Source organism: Protobothrops mucrosquamatus, unplaced genomic scaffold, assembly GCF_001527695.2.
Source record: "Protobothrops mucrosquamatus isolate PMUCROS unplaced genomic scaffold, P.Mucros_1.0 scaffold851, whole genome shotgun sequence".
NCBI classification, from domain to species: domain Eukaryota; kingdom Metazoa; phylum Chordata; class Lepidosauria; order Squamata; family Viperidae; genus Protobothrops; species Protobothrops mucrosquamatus.
In genome coordinates this window covers 719289-739692 of record NW_015387106.1, presented here as the reverse complement: position 1 = coordinate 739692, position 20404 = coordinate 719289, and the positions used below count along the sequence as shown (strand labels likewise).

Here is a 20404-nt window from a genome sequence, read left to right as displayed (position 1 = left end):
TGATTGGCCAATATCCTTTAAAAAAAACAACCATTGAAATGTTTATCTAAGCAGCAGTCCAGTTTTGCCTGAAGGACTAATATTTAAACCAGCTTCGCAAAGGCCCATGCAAAAGGCATGCTTTTAGACCGATCAAATTCCCAGTATAATTCCAGTGAGAATTGATTCCCGAGGATGGAAGCTCTCAGTTGTAAATAAATGGTGCCAGTTGGTTCAAGCACAGCAGCACATGAGCTCCGAGTCAAATCTGCCAAAGAAGTGGGCATGCTTTTGCATATTACTTGGTAGAAATGAAGTGATACCAATTTGTTATGTCTTTCTCTTTCCTCTGTCGCCTTCTGGATAAATATCCAGCCTAGAGATTTACTCACCTGGGCCTCGTCTTCAGGGTGCTCACGGTGGCACTGAAAGTAGAAGAAACATATCGTGAGTTTAATTCCTACTCCAGAATTTACAGCATGCTTTACCACTAAAGTTCTGCAGATACCAAATTTGCTTGATCGACGCAGGACTAGTTCAACTGAAGAATCCAGCTCAAGTTTTCCTTTGAGCAGATGTATCTTCCAGGATGCCAATAAAGCAATCGGCAACTGAGGAGCATGCTCCAGGATCCCCCTTGTGATCATCCCTAAGACGGTAAGGTATAAATGGTGGACCAGGCATTGCACTTAGACTTGTTCCCCGTTGTGATATATGGCAGCACATGAGACCTGGTATCAAGACTGACTCGAATCTTTCACCTATATTCTGCTTTGCTCCCAGCTTGAGAAAGAAAAGGGTGGTGATGGATTGAAATGCAAGGATGGGGTGGGGAATGGCATCCATTCATCGCTGGTTCCCGTGAGACATTGCTCCCCCCATCAAGGACACCCAGAGCAGATGTCACAGCACGGCTGGCTGGTTCCCATAACGAAATGAACAGAAGTGATTAGTGGATGTAGCGGACTGTGGGAGACCCGTGGGAAAAGGTGGAGTGAACTATGTGTGTTTTTGCATGGGAAGCCCATGGTTTCATCTGTCGGAACCATGACATTACCCATATGTGAATATTATGGATTTGGGGAAAAGTTAAAAAAAAAATCGCTACACTCTTGCCCAAACAATGCTAAACTTTCACTTGTATGACAAACGTGTGATCCCCTGTTGAGACCTTCTGACAAGTGACGTCAAGGGGGAAGCCAGATTCAACTTAGCAACTACGTTACTAACTTAACAGCTGCAGTGATTCACTTAAAATGGGGCAAAACTCACTTAACAACCGTGTTGCTTAGCAACAGAAATTTTGGGCTCCGCTGTGGTCATGCACTACCTTTGATTAGGATCCCAGAAATAAAGAAAATTCGTTACAGGTAGTCCTTGACTTCAGGCATTTTGGGGAAGGTCAGGCTTGGGGAAGGTCAGGCTGCTTTCTGGTAGCGCAAGGATTCTAAGCTTGGCCCCCTCTTAACACCGCCCTCTCCAAGCTAGCTGGAGATTCCATCACACATGCAACGTGACTACAAAATGATTGAAAGCGTGGGGCATGACAGAAGGACACTATTGCAAGGCTACTGATTTTGCAGCCTGCTTTGTGGCTGAAGAGATTCACAGGTAACTCACCTCTGCACAGTTATCTATGCCCGGAGCTCCAGGTTGGCCCCGATCTCCCTTTTCTCCTTTTATCCCGTTAGAGCCTTGGGAGTTGCAGGTTTCACAGAGGTTTTCCTATGAGAGAAGAGAAAGATTGTAAGTCTGGTAAGGTTTACCCCTTGCAATAGGAATGTTTCTCATCTAAAGACATACAGTAAGCTGGATCAGGCAGAGCGATAGCATTGATATATGCCTCATTCTGGAAGGACCATCGAGTCCAACTTTCTGCCTCAGGTTTAGAAACATCTAAATGAAAGCATCCGTGATGGATAACCATCCAATGTATACTTGAACCTGCTGGATGAAGGACAGTCCTACCACCTCCTTTAATAACTGACTCCACTAGTGAATTGTTCTTCTGACTGGAAATATTTCTTCATAGAAAGCTGAATTTTGCTTGATCTTATTTATTCATTTAATTTAATTTGTACACCACCCACCTCCCCAATAAGGCGACTCTTAGTATCAGTCTACATTCTGTCTTCTGAAATCACAGAGAATGGGTCACACTTTCACACGAGCAATTTCTGTTGTCTTTCAGCCATTCATATCTTTCTAATGCAATTCAGCTTTGTAATATTCTTTATAATAATCTATAATACTCTATAATACTTGGATGAAGTTATACAGCCTTGGTCAGGATTATGTTTTGCTTTAGAGGATTTCAAGACTGCTATTGTTGTTTCTCAACCTTAGCAATTTTAAGATATGTGGACTTCAACTTCCAGAATTCCCCAGCCACCCTTGCTGGCTGGGGAATTCTGGGAGTTGAAGTCCACATATTTTTAATGTTGCCAAGATTAAGAAACTCAGAGCATCATTATTATATCTCCTGCTTATTTGTTTTATTCTCAGGGAAAACTCCCAGTATCTCTGTTAGACTTAGTTTCCAATCCTCTGATTATCATTCTTACTCTTTTCTATGCAATTCCAGTTTCTCTGAACCCTTGATAAATCAACAATTTCCCACATTCCTCCATGATCCCAGTTACTGGGATCAGTGTTTAGAATCAGATGAAGAATATAACCACTGGTGGGATTCAAATAGGTGAACAACCGGTTCTCTGTGTGGATGCTGCTTCCGGAAGTCCATTCTGGGCCTGGGCAACAAAAAATTAGCTACCGGTTCTGCTGAACTGGTGCGAACTGGCTGAATCCCACCACTGAATATAACACAGATTTAATTATTGGAACCTGAGACAGGATGACTTTTCTGGAAACCCCTCTCCAATCAATCAATCAATCAATCAATCAATCAAATAATACAACTTTTTGGGAGAATAATCATTTCCATATAAGGAAATTCAGGATTGAATTTTTGCGTTGCAGGCAGTCCTTGACTTATGATGTCCCGTAATGGCTATTCAAAGTTATGACAAAGCCCTCGTAATCACCTAATTTTGAAGTTTCAGTGGCCACTCACACCTCCCCATGGTCACATTTTTGGTGTTTGGCAACCAGTTCACCTTTACAGCTATTTCCAGGGTCCCACAGTGACATGGACGAGATTTGTGATGTTTTTTTCTCCTGGTTTCTGATGTTTACTTTTAATTTCTAGCAAAAAGTGCCAATTGGTATAGTGGATTTGCTTAACAAGCGTAGTGTTCGTTTAAGGACCATCACAGAAAAAATCATAATATTGGGTCTCGTTACATGGTGACCAATTGAATGACCTCAATGACTTACAACCATAATTTTGGGCTCAATTAGAGCAATGGTGGTGCAGTAGTTAGAATGCAGTATTGCAGGCTAACTCTGCCAACCACCAGCAGTTTGATCCTGACCAGCTCAAGGTTGACTCAGCTTTCCATCCTTCCGAGGTCAGTAAAATGAGGACCCAGATTGTTGGGGGCAATGTGCTGAGTCTATAAACCGCCCAGAGAGGGCTGTAAAGCACTATGAAGGGGTTTAAGTAATTGCAGTCATAGTTCAAGGACCATCTGTACTACAAAAAAGAAGCATTATGATGATGGTGATGATTGTCCTACCTGTGTTGCAGTAGGTCCCTCTACTGGTTGTGGATCCTGCAATGGAGAGATGGAGCAAGAGAAATAAAGGTGCATGGGAAAAAAAGTAGTTCTAGTTTTGGTTTCTTTTACAGGAGGAAAAAAAAAAGCACAATGGGGTTATGAGCTTCTAGGGTTGCTTGCCAAAAGCAGTGTGAGTTCCTAACCAGTTCTTGATGGATGTTACTCTGCTTTTTTTTTTTTTTTTTTGCTTTGCTTTGGATGCTCTTCTGCACTATGGAAGATGGCGGCAGCTGCACAAAGGGGACAGCGGTCAGCCTGAGCAAGCGCAAGGAATAGCGGACGCTGCAGTCCTCTACCTACCCATTTACCCGGTGGCCCAGGTAGTCCCGACAAGCCATTGATTCCTGGGATGCCCTAAAGGCAAGGAGAAACTTTGAATATGTGAGTCCTCCCTGGCTGCTGTCTTTCAAAGGAATCCTGTTGCCACCCAATGGGATTCAAGGCCCTGTGCCCCTTCACCAACACCTGCCAAAACTTTCCCCTCCGTGTTTTTCCAGACCCTCCACCTATTTTTCCAGCCATTTTCCTAAAAAGACCGGGCTCTGGTGGTGTAGAAGAAGAGGAACTGCTGGAGATGTAGCAGTAGCGGTGAACTCCCATGTCTCTGTAACTTCTCCCTCTGGAGGAGAACCCAAGTTGGAGAGATAAAAGTCTCCCTTCACCCAATTCTGAAATTTCTCCCTTCACTCCTGTCAAATTATAGGGAATCCGATTCTCTTTATCTCTTTTTTCCACTCCCCTCTATTCTTTTCCTGGTTTGATTCCTCATGATTTATGATGCCCAGCTTTCTCAGATACAGGATAAATATTTGGAAATGTATGAAAAATGTCTTGGCCCTAAAACTGAAATCAAATCTGCCTGTCCAAATAAAAAAAATCCTTTTTAGGGTTTGATAGGACCTTCTCTTCTATTAATCAGATTTGGGAACTCTTTTAATTGAGTTGGAAGTCTGATCAATATCTACTGACACCATCCATCAGATACATCAGTGGTGCCAAATGGCAAAGACTTATTTTTTGATTGTCTGCTGCTCTTTCTTACACTAACTTTCTTGTCCAGCTCATGACACGATCCAGAAAAGATTTCCCCTTTTTAATATATAATCTCTAAAGATGTTTGTTTAGAGTTACCTGAACCATCTTAAAGCAAAAGGTGTTTTGACTGCCCTTAGCCATGGACAGGAATTGGGAAACATCCATAAGGGATAATTATAACCCCTATTGGAAAATGGATTGACACAGTTCTCTTATATCTTGGGAAATTTCTTTGAGCCAATGAGATAGGGGTCTCATAGCTCGTCTGCAAAAGTTTAGAAGACCACAAGGTGGCAGCAAAGGGTGGCATTTGCTTTATTTCTTAGCCTTCCCCTAGTGGTTGTCTGAGGTTTTGCAGAAGGCAACATCAAGTCTTCCAATCTTCTAAATTCCTTCAATCTTCCATCCTACTGTACATACGTATCGTCCACTTGGCGTCTATGACTCTAACTATCGATCTTAAAAAAATATATATCTCTGTTTTCTTTCCAACATACTTGGCTGCTGATAGTACCTAAAGTGGCATCAGACAGAAGGAAAGCCTCTCCTGATTTCCTGTGCTGGGCCACATGTGATCTCCCGGGGGAACATAATATTACATTTACAAGATGTATTATGTTTCACTGTTTCCCCAAGACTGGCTGACATTTAACATGATGCTGCACAGGGTTACACGAGAGAAGGGAAATGCTCCTTTCCTTTGCCTCTTTGCATTTGGCCAACCCTCAGCTTCCCATTTTGTACTTTCCAGCCTTCTAGCAATTTCCTTGGCAAAAAACTTGGCAGCCTGACTTTGCATGGAAAATCAGTGTGGTTTGCACAAACGATTATTTGAGAGTCAGAAAGCTACTTTCTGGATTTTTCTTTCTTTTTTTTTTTAGGGGGGGGATTTTCCTCAGCCCTCTCTGTGTTTCATCATGATTTTGTCCACTGTGGCTGCGAAGAAAGAACAAAATATTGTTTTTGACTGTGAAGTGAGCTGCAACGGCAGAGTGACTGGAAGGACGGTGGGAAGGAGGACACAGAATAACAGAGTTGGAAGGGACCTTGGAGGTCTTCTAGTCCAACTTTCTCCTTGAGCTGGAGACCATATACCCAGTCGGGACACATGGCTGTCTAATCTCTTGTTAAAAACCCCATAACTTCTAGATTATTCTCACTGTGAGGAAATTTGTCCTTAATTCTAGGTTGGATCTCTCTTTGATAACCTTCCATCCATTACTTCTTGTCCTGCCCTTGGGTTAAGAATAGGTGGACTCCCTCTTTGTGGCAACTGTTCAAATATCGGAAGACTGCTATCATGTCACATCAATCATCCCTTTGTTAGACTAGACCAGGGGTAGGTAACCTTGGTTCTTTTATGACTCGTGGACTTCAACTCCCAGAATTCCTGAGCCAGCTAAGCTGGCTCAGGAATTCTGGGAGTTGAAGTCCACCAGTCATAAAAGAGCCAAGGTTGCCTACCCCTGCCCAAATGCCTGAATTTTGATCACGTGACCGTGAGGTAAAAATATTTAAATATTTAAACCAGGGGTTTTCAAACTTGGCCCTTTAATGACTCGTGGATTTCAACTCCCAGAATTCCTGAGCCAGCATGGCTCAGCTTGGAAACCTCTCCCTTTCCCCTCAGTATGGCTGGCTCAGGAATTCTGGGAGTTGAAGTCCACGAGTCATAAAAGAGCCAAGGTTGCCTACCCCTGGACTAGAAATACCCAATTCCCCCAACTGTTCATCATATGCTTTATCCACCAGGCCCCTAATCAACTTTGCTGCTCTTCTCTGTACTCTTTCTAGAGTCTCAACATCTTTTTTTGTATCGTGGTGACCAGAATTGGATGCAGTATTCAAAATGTGTACACTATACCACATACTGCAGTATAAAGTGGTATTACATTTCATGTGATCTTAATACTATCCCTCTAAAGTTTAGATTTGTAGCTGTCATGGGGATGAGGAGAACCCAAAGGACTATAGATGAGAACATACCTGTTGTTTGTTCACTTATTGCTTTCCTTCCACACCATTAGTCAATTGTTCTGCTGTTTCTTGGTGAAGGCAAGTGCTGGTCTGTCCAGTTATTTTCAGACCAGTATTCCTGAACTGAACAGGAATGATTGAGAAGGAACAGCACTCTCAATATGTTTGTCCCACCAAAGGCATGGTGACAAGCATTATCGATTGCTGGAGAACCCCACTTGTCCATTATGAATCATTCCAATGAAAGGGTGTCTTGTAGAAAAAAAATCACGGCAGCAAAATTGTAATGGGTTTTTCAGAGCCTGAGAAATAGGTTGGCCATTTGCAAAATATTATTATTAGCACAGATGTCTGCACAGTCTTCTTTTATCAGCAAAACAGGTAGCCACCTCGTTGGGCCAATGAACATTTAGCAAAAGAAATTGGGTGTTAAACATAAAAGTATCCAATTGCTAATGTTTCTGAAACCAAATTCCTTTTCTCTTCAATCTGGTTAAAGTTGATTCTGAAATCTTGCAGCTAGGGGCTTGGTGAGAAATCTCCTATGTAACCTATCTCTTCAAAGCACTATTGGGTGAAAATGGTGGTCCTCCAGATGTGATTGTCCTCTAGCTCCCATCAGGTGCAGCTCAAACAGCTGATGGTCAGGAATAAAGGATGTTGTGGAACAAGAACATCTGGAGGGCTAGAACTCAGCTAATACTGGTTTAAATGCTACTGACTGGGATTTTGTGCAGCCAAGAGCATCAGGGATGGTTTTCTGACTTTAATGTGGACCACTGAAGTTGTGCTATGTCCACAAGGCCTCCTCAGTTCCAAAGGTGGTGATAATAATGATAATTTGTACCCTTGTTCCTGTCTGTCAGGGAGTAGCAAATCTTCTCTTCCAATCACTTACCTGAATTCCCGGGGCTCCTGGTGGGCCTGGAGGTCCTGGAGCACCTGGAGGTCCCTGTGAGCCGCAAATTAAAAGAAAAAAGTGATAGAAAAGGCTCTTCAGAGAGCATGGAACCAATCCCAGGATCGAGGAGCCAAAATCGCCACATACGGAGGAGCAAGCATGCACATACACCCACACACACACCTGAGGACCTGGCTGAGACTGCCAGGGATTCCCGATCCACAGTCCCGGAGCGCCCTGCGGGTCCAAAAGGGGAGAGCATTTAGCAAAGGCCAAGCAGGACATGGGTTCCAGCTTCCGGAGCAACAAAGGCGTTGAGCAGTTGAGCGAAGAATGGGGTACGGGAGGCTTGAACTCTCATCCAGCCTGGCAGCAAATCCCCAGGGCTGTGGGGAAGCAGGAGTGTGGGGCGACGCTTACCGGAAGACCATGGCCTGTGTCCGGGCGAGAGCCAGGCTGGCAGGTGCATTCGCCAGAATCTCCCTGGGAAGATAAAAAAACAGGTATGCGGTCTTCAAGTACCTATTGTGTACAGGAGTGGGGAACAGGTCATCCTTTGCTGATGAAGGTTTGGCTTGGTACGTGAACCAAAGTGAGGGGTTTATATAAAACAACATCGATGGCATTGAAGGCCCTCAAAATTAAGGTTAAAAGCAAACAGATGCCCCAAACTGAAGGTGTAATATGATGAGTAGGCTGACCCACCTTCTCGCCTTTGGTACCTCTTTCACCCTAGACAAAAAAAGGAAAAGGAAAGAAAGCAAAATCAACCATGGGTTCATCGTGGTGTTGATATTAAAAAGGTCACTTAGATCATTACCAGATGAGACTCGGAACCAACCCTGAAATCTTGGAAAGTTGCCTTGACTCAGTCTCTCGACCAGCATATTTCAGACGTATCCCCTTTTCTAGTCCTTCTCTAAGGCCCACTCTCCACTCTGCCCCTAATGTATTAATTTAACATTCACTGGGGCAGATTTCAAGTTCAGTCAGGTGATTAGGTCTACTCTGATTCTCAAACTCTTTGGAGTTACTGGCAATGAAGCTGAGGAACCTCTACATCAGGAATAGGGAAACGGGGGCCCTGGATGACTCCTTGCTCTGCGTCTCAGTTGAAAAAGCCTGTGCAAGTAGGTAGCTAGAAGTTCCTGACAAGAAGATGCCTCTCTTTCAGCTGTCTCTCTTAGGTGATTGAAGAAAAGTGTCATGGCTCCGACTGATGAAACTCTTCAAAGAACTTCGAGGCATTGTTTACCTTAAAGAATCTTTATTCGAGTAGCATAGCATCGGCACGTACATAGTCGAGGCCAAAATCTGGATTCTCCTCCCCTGAACACATAGTATCAAAGCACAATTCCCTCCTCTAATTTACGGTCATAAATCACATTCTCCAATTAGTTTGAAATGCAGGCTTTCCCTCCTGTTCTGTTGATTTCCTTACTTGTATTCTCAGATCTAAACGTGGATTTGATTCCTGGGTCAAATCAAGGAGCTAACCCATCCATCAGAAGAAAATTGCTTTCTAAAATCACCAAAGAGAGCTCTCAGCCCTTTCTCAATCCATGTTTCTCAATCGGGGCAACTTAAAAGATATGTGGACTTTAACTCCCAGAATTCTTCAGCCAGCCTGGGGAATTCTGGGAGTTGAAGTCCACATATCTTACAGTTGCCAAGTTTGAAAACCACCGGTATAGAGATATCATGTGTACACAATTTAATGTAGTTAGCTTTCTCCTGTCCTTTTTCCTTCTCTTTATCCATAGAGAAGGTCATGCTGGTGGGAAAGTCATCTTGAGCTGGATTATCATCATCTCAGGAGGTTACAAGGGCATCTGAAGGTGTGGTCAGAAAATTAGTATGGCAAGTCATGACAGTACAATCCCATTCTGCCTATTTTTTTTTTTTTAAAAAAGTGTGATGCACCAAGCAGACACACTTGCCAGGTTACAGTTTTTCATTTGCAGTTCAGAGAAGCAAAGAAAATCCCATCTCTAGCTTGGCTTCAGCAGAGACGTGCCTCCAGATCCACATTCCACCCAGCCCCTGAACAGCATTGCTGCATTAAAAAAAACAGGCGAGATACATGCAAAAATCAATTGGAATTACTTAATAAGCAAAGAACAGGTCTCTGAAGACCCTGCATAATGGTTTTTGGATTGGAAGAGTCAAAAGTCTCCCCTTGTGAGAGAGAATGTATAATTAATAACTCTTTATCTCAGTGGCTGATCGCATTCTGAAGTTATTAAATAATAAAAAAGGCCCAAATCCAATTTGTTTTTCCAGTGTTGTATGCTGGCCTTTGAAACACAGCTTGCTATTAGAACAGCAGTGAACATTTGAGCTGCACTTTCCCAATCACCGTGAACAATTGCCTGAGCTTAGCAAATGAGGAGGCACGTTGCATTTCACTTGATTTTCTCTCTGACACCTGGCTAGTTTAACCATGGTTATGTCAGACTTATTTTGCAGTGCAAACCAAAGATTGTGCAATCCAAGTGCCCTACCCAGATCCCCAAAGCATGGGGTGGGGTCTCTACAGTCCCTTTAAACGTTGCTAGAAAGCTGCAATCTTTGTATGAGGCACAAGGAGAAAATTAAGTGGAGGAAAACTCCCTGCACTAAATTAATCCAATGGGATTTGATTTCCATTCGTGTAAAATTAAATTGGTCCAGCTCCCCTCTTTTTGGCCTTGCTAATTTTTGAATCATAGACCTGGGCTCTCTATTCAAAACTCAGATCATGTGCCTCATGGCCTGGAAAAAGCTGATCACTCTAGTTTGCACCACTATTCACACCTGGGTTGTGTCAAGGCTGAAATTGGTGTCGTTCCAGGAAACCGATTCTTTGTTTGCTTTTTAAGAAACACTGTACTTTTGTTTCGGAGCTCGTTCCAAAGAACTGCAGAGTTTGGCAAGGGTTAGAAAGATGGTGCTTTAGTGGCTTCAAGCTTTCCAAGTAGGCCAACCACTTCCAAAGAAAAAGTGTTTTCTGAAGCCATTCTGAAATCCAACAGGGTTTTGGAGTAGGATTATCTCTTGCTAGAGCTTTGCAATTTGAGATGTTTGTGGGTAATTCAAGAGGGTGTGCAGGAGGACGACTAGAAGAGATCTTGGAAGTTTTGTAACAAATCTTCCCGCAAAGGAACTCAAGTTGCAGCTTACCTACCATTAAACCATTGGAACCAGGAACTCCGGGCAGGCCTTGTTGGCCTTCTGGACCCTGAAAAGAAATATAGCAAGGGGATAAGACACTGTTGGAGAAGTAGCTCCAGAAGCATCATTTTGACCACTCTCAGCCAATTCTCCACGTGGGATACCAGGAGGAAAGGGAGCCAAGAGCCCGAGACCACCTCTTAGTTTTTTTCATTTGTCTCCCCCCCTTGAACAACTGATCCTTTTAAACTCTACCATAGTCAGCCCTCTTGGGTAAGCCAGACAGAAAACACGACCAGGTAAGTTAATTCTACTTTATTATAAGTCTGCATTAACAGAATCTTGCAAGTCTGCCCTCATTTTGAACTGGTTAATTGATTGGGTGGGTCTTCCTAAATTTCTTCCTTTGACATTGAATGGCTGTGGGCTCCTCCCTCTCTTGTCTGCATTTCTTCCATTCGTCTGCCAGGGCCATTCTCACATACCATTATAACCATTCACCCAGCTTCTGATGGAAGGAGACAGCCTTTTCTTTCCTCCTCTGCAGTTCACAGATGTCAAATTTCCAGCACGGAAACCTTGGCTGTCGTACTCATCACCCCTCTTTACATACACACCATCAGCTTGCTAGCTTGTTCCTACTTACTGTACATGCTTAGGCTCTGATAAACACAGAGCCCAGGAAAAGAACTGGAAGATTCCAGCCGGAGTCCCGGACAAGGCTGGACAGTGGCCAGCTTAAAATGTCCAGGGTTTAAGACAAAAGTGAGGGAGAGAGAAAGATTCTTGATACTTACCTGTGGGCCAGGAATGGATGGACCTGGAAGCCCAGGGGGACCAATGGCACCTTTAACACCTAGCGAGCCCTATATTGGAGAAAAAAAACATTACAGGTAGTCCTTGACTTACAACCATTTGTTTAGCAACTGTTTGAAGTTATAATGGCACTGAAAACAGGGACTTACAACCAGTCCTCACACATGCAGCTGTTGCCTCAGCCCCTACATTCAAGTAATCAAAATTTGGGCAGTTGGCAAATTTGGTATGTATTTATGATGGTCACAGTGCCCTGCAGTCATGTGATCTCTATTTGCGACCTTCCCAGCTAGCTTCCGAAAACGGGGGAAGCCTTATTCACTTCATGACTAGATGAGTCATTTAACAACTGCAGGGTTTCACTTTAACGACTCTGGCAAAAATGTGTAAAATTGGGTGTGATTCATTTAACAGCTGCCTTGCTTAGCAACAGAAATTCTGGTCATAACTGCGGTTGTAAGTTGACTCTACCTGTGTTATGCCCAGATTCCAGACATGCTCAATCGAATCCGAACACTAAAGCCTCCAACTTGGCTTTGTTCATTGGTTTCCTACTACAAATGAATAGGTGCGTATGACGCTCATCTTTTCTCTTTCACAACTGTTTATCTCTGCTTCCCAAAATGAGGCATCTCTGGTATCATCTGAAATGGTGCAATGTCCCCCCCTCCCATTTTAAAATATTAAACGCGGTTTGAATCAGTGTGCATCCTCATTCTAGTTGGTAGGCGTATTCTGTGCAGTTAGGGCTCTCTTTTCTACCCAGAATATTCACAAACCTGCAGCTAATTTGAGACCCTTATTTATGGTAACAAATATGGGGAATGGAGAAGAAATAATTAATCAGGGAAGCTCATAGCTTCCATATTGATTCTTATTTAGATTTTATTAGCAGCACGGCAGCCAATCTCTCAGGAGGGTTCTCAACATGAAGTAAAACAATTTTAAATTCAGTGACCAGAAAACAAAAGATGTAATCGTGCACTGCAGTATTATTACATTCTGTCATCAGAGAGACCAAAAAAACCCCACAAAAAACCTGAGGCATGAAAAAACTAGGGGAAGAAAAGAGTTTTGCACTGAAATGATACCAAACATGTCTCAGTGAAAGAAGTATGGGCAACCTGTAGCCATCTATTACAACTTTTATTAGCCCTGAGCTGGCCACTGGCCATGCTAGGCTATGCGGTGGATTCCAACAACACCTGAATGACAAACTTTCAATTGTATGGTTACTGTATGTAGAACACCAGAAAGCACCATGCTACTAGTATTATCCTTATTGGGCATCATCCAGTGGTGGGATTCAGCCAGTTCACACCACTTCGGCAGAACCAGTAGCTAATTATTTATTGCTCAGGCCCAGAATGGACTTCCGGAAGCGGCATCCACACAGACAACCGGTTGTTCACATATTTGAATCCCACCACTGGCCTCATCAGACATGGGTAGCCAGATCTGTTATTTTATGTATGTGGGGGCTTGACTGTGAGGTGCATGGAATCAAAAACAACATGATTAATTGCTCAGAGTAGCTTCTTTATTGCTGTTTGCCCATAAACGGAATCTTGCCAGAATGAAGCACACTTCTGCATAACTTTCAGTCTTGTGAAGATTATAGGAAGGGTCCCTTCTGGGCTTCTGTCTGCAAACCAAGGATTCAAGGCTAATTTGTCTTTTAGCCCCCTGGGAAACAGCACCTCCTTCCTGCATTCAGCCCCAGATTCAGCATCGACATAGCATGGGGCAGGGCTTTTCAACCAGTGGTACGGGTACCACCTGTGGTCCATGGGCACCTGGCAGGTGGTACGTGACCATCCTAGAAAAATGGTAGCGGGGGAGGGGAATGAGCTGAACCGGTGGCAGCACCGCACAAGCCTGAGCGAGAGATGGCTGGAGCTGCAGGGCTGTCAGGGCTCAGTGGAAGCGCCAGGATCAGCGCCAGGCTCCAGCTGGAGCTCGGCACTGATCCTGGTGCTTCTGCTGAGCCCTGAAGAAGCACCAATCAGCTGGGAAGCAGCACTGATCCTGGCGCTTCTGCTGAGCCCAGAAGAAGCGATCAGCTGGAATGTTGCAGCATCTCCAGGGTCTTGTGATTTACATTCAGATGCTTGGCAACTGATTCATATTTATGACGGTCACAGTGTCCCAGGGTCATGTCAAGTGACCAAAACCTGCTGCAACCACCCAGCAGACGGGGGGAATAAAAACCAAACACCCCGCCACCCCACCTCTGCTGCCAATCCTCAACAGAAATGCTCACAAAAATGAAAACCTCGGACAGGAGGAAGAGCGCCGCCGGGCGGGCAGGCAGGTGTCTTGCTCGGCTGTGGCTTGGGGGGCACTTTTTTCAGTGCTATTGTAACTTTGAACAGTCACTAAGCGAACTGTTGTAAGTCGAGGACTACCTGTACTTCATCACTTTGTTCCTTTTTTTTATCATCAAGTTTTTGACATCTTTCTAGGCGCCTGGTGGTACTCGGATATTGCCATATCCTAAAAGTGGTACAATGGGTGAAAAGGTTGAAAAGCCCTGGCATGGGGTTCTCTTTCTGAGAGCTGAAGTGACCATTCATCTCATCTCATATACATTTCTTCCTGCACCAGAACTTGTATAACTCCTAAAGCTAGTGTGCTTTATTGTACTACTCTAAAGTTTGATAGTGCATTAGAGTTCAATGCCCAGAAGAGGGTTTGAACCGTATAAAATAACATCTGATTACACACGCCTGACTATTGCCAGTAAGGATAAAGTCAGTAATGCAGTGGTTCATGTGGTCAATCTAATTAAAAATGCCACAAAGAAAACATACTGGATAAAAATAGAAGACACCCCCCACCCCCATAGAGAATAGATGGAAGTCATATTAAACCTCATACATGGGGGCATGTCAGAATATAACATTTCTCTCTCTCTACTCTGAGAGCTAAAGGGAAATTGATGTGGTGGAAATTTCTCTATCGGCTCATGGTGTTATTGTGATTCCTTGCACCTGACACTAACTGCTTCTCAGATACATTTCACAAGAATATATAGACGGGAATGAGAACACAAAGCCGGATTAAGCACTCAAATGGAAGTTCCTAGATAGCAATAGCAATAGCACTTAGACTTATATACTGCTTCACAGTGCTATACAGCCCTCTCTAAGCGGTTTACAGAGTCAGCACATTGCCCCNNNATATTCCACACTTGGAATGCTGCATCCAGTTTTGGTCACCACAATGCAAAAAAGATGTTGAGACTCTAGAAAGAGTACAGAGAAGAGCAACAAAGATGATCAGGGGACTGGAGGCTAAAACATATAAGGAACGGTTGCTGGAATTGGGTATGTCTAGTTTAATGAAGAGAAGGACGAGGGGGGACATGATAGCAGTCTTCCAGTATCTGAGGGGTTGCCCCAAAGAAGAGGGAGTCAAGCTATTCTCCAAAGTGCCTGAAGTCAAGACAAGAAGCAACAGATGAAAACTAGTCAAGGAGAGAAGCAACCTAGAACTAAGGAGAAACTTCCTGACAGTTAGAACAATTAACCAGTGGAACAACCTGCCTCCAGAAGCGGCGAATGCTCCAACACTGGAAGTTTTTAAGAAGAGACTGGACAGCCATTTGTCCGAAATGGTATAGGGTTTCCTGCCTGAGCAGGGGGTTGGACTAGATGACCTCCAAGGTCCGTTCCAACTTTATTATTATTATTATTATTATTACTATTATCATTATTATTATCATTATTATTATTATATGGGTCCTCATTTCACTGACCTCGGAAGGATGGAAGGCTGAGTCAACCTTCAGCCAATCAGGCTCAAACTTTTGGCAGTGAGCAGGGATCCCTGCAATACTACATTCTAAGCACTGGACCACCACGGCTCTTTCTAACTAATTCTTCAACCATAGGAAATTACACATTTCCACATGTAGATGCTCACCTTTGCACCTTTTATTCCAGCATTTCCTACTGGACCGCGAGGTCCTGGAGGCCCCTGAAGGTCAGAAAAAAGAAAACGGGGGGGGGGGGGACAGCAATTACTGCAGAGCAAAAGCAACAGTGCTGTAATTTCCAGGTTAGTGCCAGTTTTTATTTTATTATTTGCATGCCTCCAAATCCATATGGATTCCCAAGAGTCTGCAAAACCATCATGGAATAAAATCATGGACTCCTAGATGACACTATCCTATCGAGAGTCTCTGATCACCACCCTACCCCAACTTATTCCACGAGCTTTATTTTTTTGCCCTAAAATTGCCCAAATAATTGGGGTCAGCTCTCCTGTGCATCAAGTGTCTGGTATGCAGTGAGAGATGGCTTTCATTCATTCATTCATTCATTCATTCATTCATTCATTCATTCATTGTTCGTTCATTCATTAATTCATTCGTTCATTCAATTTCTACAGTTGCCCATCTTGGTCCATCACTCTGGGTGGCTCATAATTCAAAAATTATATAACAATCAAAATATTAAAAAATATTTTAAAGCAATAAAAACAGTAGACACGTCCAAAATAAATATACATAGCAGCTGAGATACTTGACCAATGAACCATATAGCCAGGAAAAGGGAGCCTTAATGTGTTCAGCATCCTAGTCTCAGGAGCATGACTACGTTTTTAGGGTCTTATGAAAGGCTAACAGGGTTGGGGCCATTCTAATCTCTGAAGAGAGCTTGTTATGAAAGGCTAACAGGGTTGGGGCCACTTCAGAAAAAGCTTCTCTTCTAGCCCCTGTCAGCTGACAATCTTTGGCTGATGAGATCTGCAGCATGCCTGTGCTGGACCAGTATGTAACTCTGGCCAGAGCATATATTTAGCTTAGGAATTAAGAACTGTGTTAGAGCATTTAGCATTTAAAGGGTCAAACGCTGTCTCCTTAAGTGATGGCCTCTGGGAAATGTAGTCTAGTCAGTCCTATATCTTATCTAGTCAGTGGGAGAGGCTTCAAAGTTTATTACAGGATGTCCTGGCTAAGTGCCAGGGTTGTAAAAGCCTTTGTTTAATTAAGCATCATGCACGCAGTGATTGGCATCCGTAAGCATGCCTAACTGAGATGGGGAATTATTCCTTTTTACCTACGAGAATGGACAGATATGAGTATGACCGGATGTATCTACTGCACAGTAAGTCTCTGCTTAGAATTCCTGGACAATAAATATTTGTTTAAAACCATTTCCGTGGAGTTTATGCTACCTGGATCAGAACTATAACGCATCTCAGTTCACGGTTCCAGAATAAGGCCCCTTCTGCTAGATCTGGTTGGATGGGTTGAGACTCTTGAAAAAAGATGACCCCTGTGTGGTCAAACAGGGTAGCAAGGTGCCCAGGGGGTTGATACTTACTGGATTTCCTGGTACACCTTTCTGCCCAGGTTCTCCCTGCAAAAAAGCATAGATAAACATTTGGGGTTGATACTAATGGTGATGCATGGTTGAAGCAAGCCCCACAACATATCGAAAAGGGAGTTACTCACTTCTGGCCCTTGGATTCCTATGCCAGAGGTACCTGGTTCCCCCTAAAAAGTTGCAAAAGTTATGTTAGTGGAAAGACGACTCTTAGCGAAAAACTTTCAATCCACAACTCTTGAGAAGAAGTAGCTTAATGTTTTTTCTCCTCTTCCTTCCTCCGAGGAATCAGAACCAATGTTTTAACCCATCCTATTTTAGGGCAAATAAATAAAGCTTAGGGCAGCAGGGGATGAGCACCACAAGCTTTATTTATTTGCCCTAAAATTGGTCCGGACCTCATAGTAGCTACTTAACGATAGCCACTCATTTTTCTGTGAGTCTGTTCTACCACTCCAGGAANAGGCCCTCCCCCTGGGGGTCGCCAGCCGACATTGCTTGGCCGACGGCACCCTGAGGAGGCCCGCTCTGTGGGAGCGTACCGGTCTGTGGGAGGGAATCTGTGGCAGAAGGCGGTCTCGGAGGTATCCAGGTCCTATGCCATGGAGCGCTTTAAAGGTGGTAACTAACACCTTAAAGCGTACCCGGAAGGCCACTGGCAATTATAAGTCTGCATTAACAGAATCTTGCAAGTCTGCCCTCATTTTGAACTGGTTAATTGATTGGGTGGGTCTTCCTAAATTTCTTCCTTTGACATTGAATGGCTGTGGGCTCCTCCCTCTCTTGTCTGCATTTCTTCCATTCGTCTGCCAGGGCCATTCTCACATACCATTATAACCATTCACCCAGCTTCTGATGGAAGGAGACAGCCTTTTCTTTCCTCCTCTGCAGTTCACAGATGTCAAATTTCCAGCACGGAAACCTTGGCTGTTGTACTCATCACCCCTCTTTACATACACACCATCAGCTTGCTAGCTTGTTCCTACTTACTGTACATGCTTAGGCTCTGTTAAACACAGAGCCCAGGAAAAGAACTGGAAGATTCCAGCCGGAGTCCCTACAACTAGAGAAAGTGGACAAGGCTGGACAGTGGCCAGCTTAAAATGTCCAGGGTTTAAGACAAAAGCGAGGGAGAGAGAAAGATTCTTGATACTTACCTGTGGGCCAGGAATGGATGGACCTGGAAGCCCAGGGGGACCAATGGCACCTTTAACACCTAGCGAGCCCTATATTGGAGAAAAAAAACATTGCAGGTAGTCCTTGACTTACAACCATTTGTTTAGCAACTGTTTGAAGTTATAATGGCACTGAAAACAGGGACTTACAACCAGTCCTCACACATGCAGCTGTTGCCTCGGCCCCTACATTCAAGTAATCAAAATTTGGGCAGTTGGCAAATTTGGTATGTATTTATGATGGTCACAGTGCCCTGCAGTCATGTGATCTCTATTTGCGACCTTCCCAGCTAGCTTCCGAAAACGGGGGAAGCCGTATTCACTTCATGACTAGATGAGTCATTTAACAACTGCAGGGTTTCACTTTAACGACTCTGGCAAAAATGTGTAAAATTGGGTGTGATTCATTTAACAGCTGCCTTGCTTAGCAACAGAAATTCTGGTCATAACTGCGGTTGTAAGTTGACTCTACCAGACATGCTCAATCGAATCCGAACACTAAAGCCTCCAACTTGGCTTTGTTCATTGGTTTCCTACTACAAATGAATAGGTGCGTATGACGCTCATCTTTTCTCTTTCACAACTGTTTATCTCTGCTTCCCAAAATGAGGCATCTCTGGTATCATCTGAAATGGTGCAATGTCCCCCCCCTCCCATTTTAAAATATTAAACGCGGTTTGAATCAGTGTGCACCCTCATTCTAGTTGGTAGGCGTATTCTGTGCAGTTAGGGCTCTCTTTTCTACCCAGAATATTCACAAACCTGCAGCTAATTTGAGACCCTTATTTATGGTAACAAATATGGGGAATGGAGAAGAAATAATTAATCAGGGAAGCTCATAGCTTCCATATTGATTCTTATTTAGATTTTATTAGCAGCACGGCAGCCAATCTCTCAGGAGGGTTCTCAACATGAAGTAAAACAATTTTAAATTCAGTGACCAGAAAACAAAAGATGTAATCGTGCACTGCAGTATTATTACATTCTGTCATCAGAGAGACCAAAAAAAACCCACAAAAAACCTGAGGCATGAAAAAACTAGGGGAAGAAAAGAGTTTTGCACTGAAATGATACCAAACATGTCTCAGTGAAAGAAGTATGGGCAACCTGTAGCCATCTATTACAACTTTTATTAGCCCTGAGCTGGCCACTGGCCATGCTAGGCTATGCGGTGGATTCCAACAACACCTGAATGACAAACTTTCAATTGTATGGTTACTGTATGTAGAACACCAGAAAGCACCATGCTACTAGTATTATCCTTATTGGGCATCATCCAGTGGTGGGATTCAGCCAGTTCACACCACTTCGGCAGAACCGGTAGCTAATTATTTGTTGCTCAGGCCCAGAATGGACTTCCGGAAGCGGCATCCACACAGACAACCGGTTGTTCACATATTTGAATCCCACCACTGGCCTCATCAGACATGGGTAGCCAGATCTGTTATTTTATGTATGTGGGGGCTTGACTGTGAGGTGCATGGAATCAAAAACAACATGATTAATTGCTCAGAGTAGCTTCTTTATTGCTGTTTGCCCATAAACAGAATCTTGCCAGAATGAAGCACACTTCTGCATAACTTTCAGTCTTGTGAAGATTATAGGAAGGGTACCTTCTGGGCCTCTGTCTGCAAACCAAGGATTCAAGGCTAATTTGTCTTTTAGATCCCTGGGAAACAGCACCTCCCTCTTGCATTCAGCATGGACATAGCATGGGGTTCTCTTTCTGAGAGCTGAAGTGACCATTCATCTCATCTCATATACATTTCTTCCTGCACCAGAACTTGTATAACTCCTAAAGCTAGTGTGCTTTATTGTACTACTCTAAAGTTTGATAGTGCATGAGAGTTCAATGCCCAGAAGAGGGTTTGAACCGTATAAAATAACATCTGATTACACACGCCTGACTATTGCCAGTAAGGATAAAGTCAGTAATGCAGTGGTTCATGTGGTCAATCTAATTAAAAATGCCACAAAGAAAATATACTGGATAAAAATAGAAGACCCCCCCACCCCCATAGAGAATAGATGGAAGTCATATTAAACCTCATACATGGGGGCATGTCAGAATATAACATTTCTCTCTCTCTACTCTGAGAGCTAAAGGGAAATTGATGTGGTGGAAATTTCTCTATCGGCTCATGGTGTTATTCTGATTCCTTGCACCTGACACTAACTGCTTCTCAGATACATTTCACAAGAATATATAGACGGGAATGAGAACACAAAGCCGGATTAAGCACTCAAATGGAAGTTCCTAGATAGCAATAGCAATAGCACTTAGACTTATATACTGCTTCACAGTGCTATACAGCCCTCTCTAAGCGGTTTACAGAGTCAGCACATTGCCCC

The 20404-nt window shown here is 43.5% G+C and overlaps 1 protein-coding gene across 1 annotated transcript in view; it reads right to left on the bottom strand.

Moving 5' to 3' along the window:
- COL16A1 (collagen type XVI alpha 1 chain) overlaps positions 1-20404 on the bottom strand; it is a 203642-nt gene that overhangs the window by 40076 nt on the left and 143162 nt on the right. The window contains exons 34-43 of the mRNA XM_029284696.1: positions 18035-18103; positions 17038-17047; positions 11523-11545; positions 10739-10792; positions 8278-8304; positions 7993-8055; positions 7756-7809; positions 7570-7623; positions 1600-1704; positions 372-404 (exon numbers count right to left, since the gene is read on the bottom strand). Coding sequence (XP_029140529.1) covers positions 372-404; positions 1600-1704; positions 7570-7623; positions 7756-7809; positions 7993-8055; positions 8278-8304; positions 10739-10792; positions 11523-11545; positions 17038-17047; positions 18035-18103 — 492 coding nt within the window. The remainder of the gene's footprint in view (positions 1-371; positions 405-1599; positions 1705-7569; positions 7624-7755; positions 7810-7992; positions 8056-8277; positions 8305-10738; positions 10793-11522; positions 11546-17037; positions 17048-18034; positions 18104-20404) is intronic.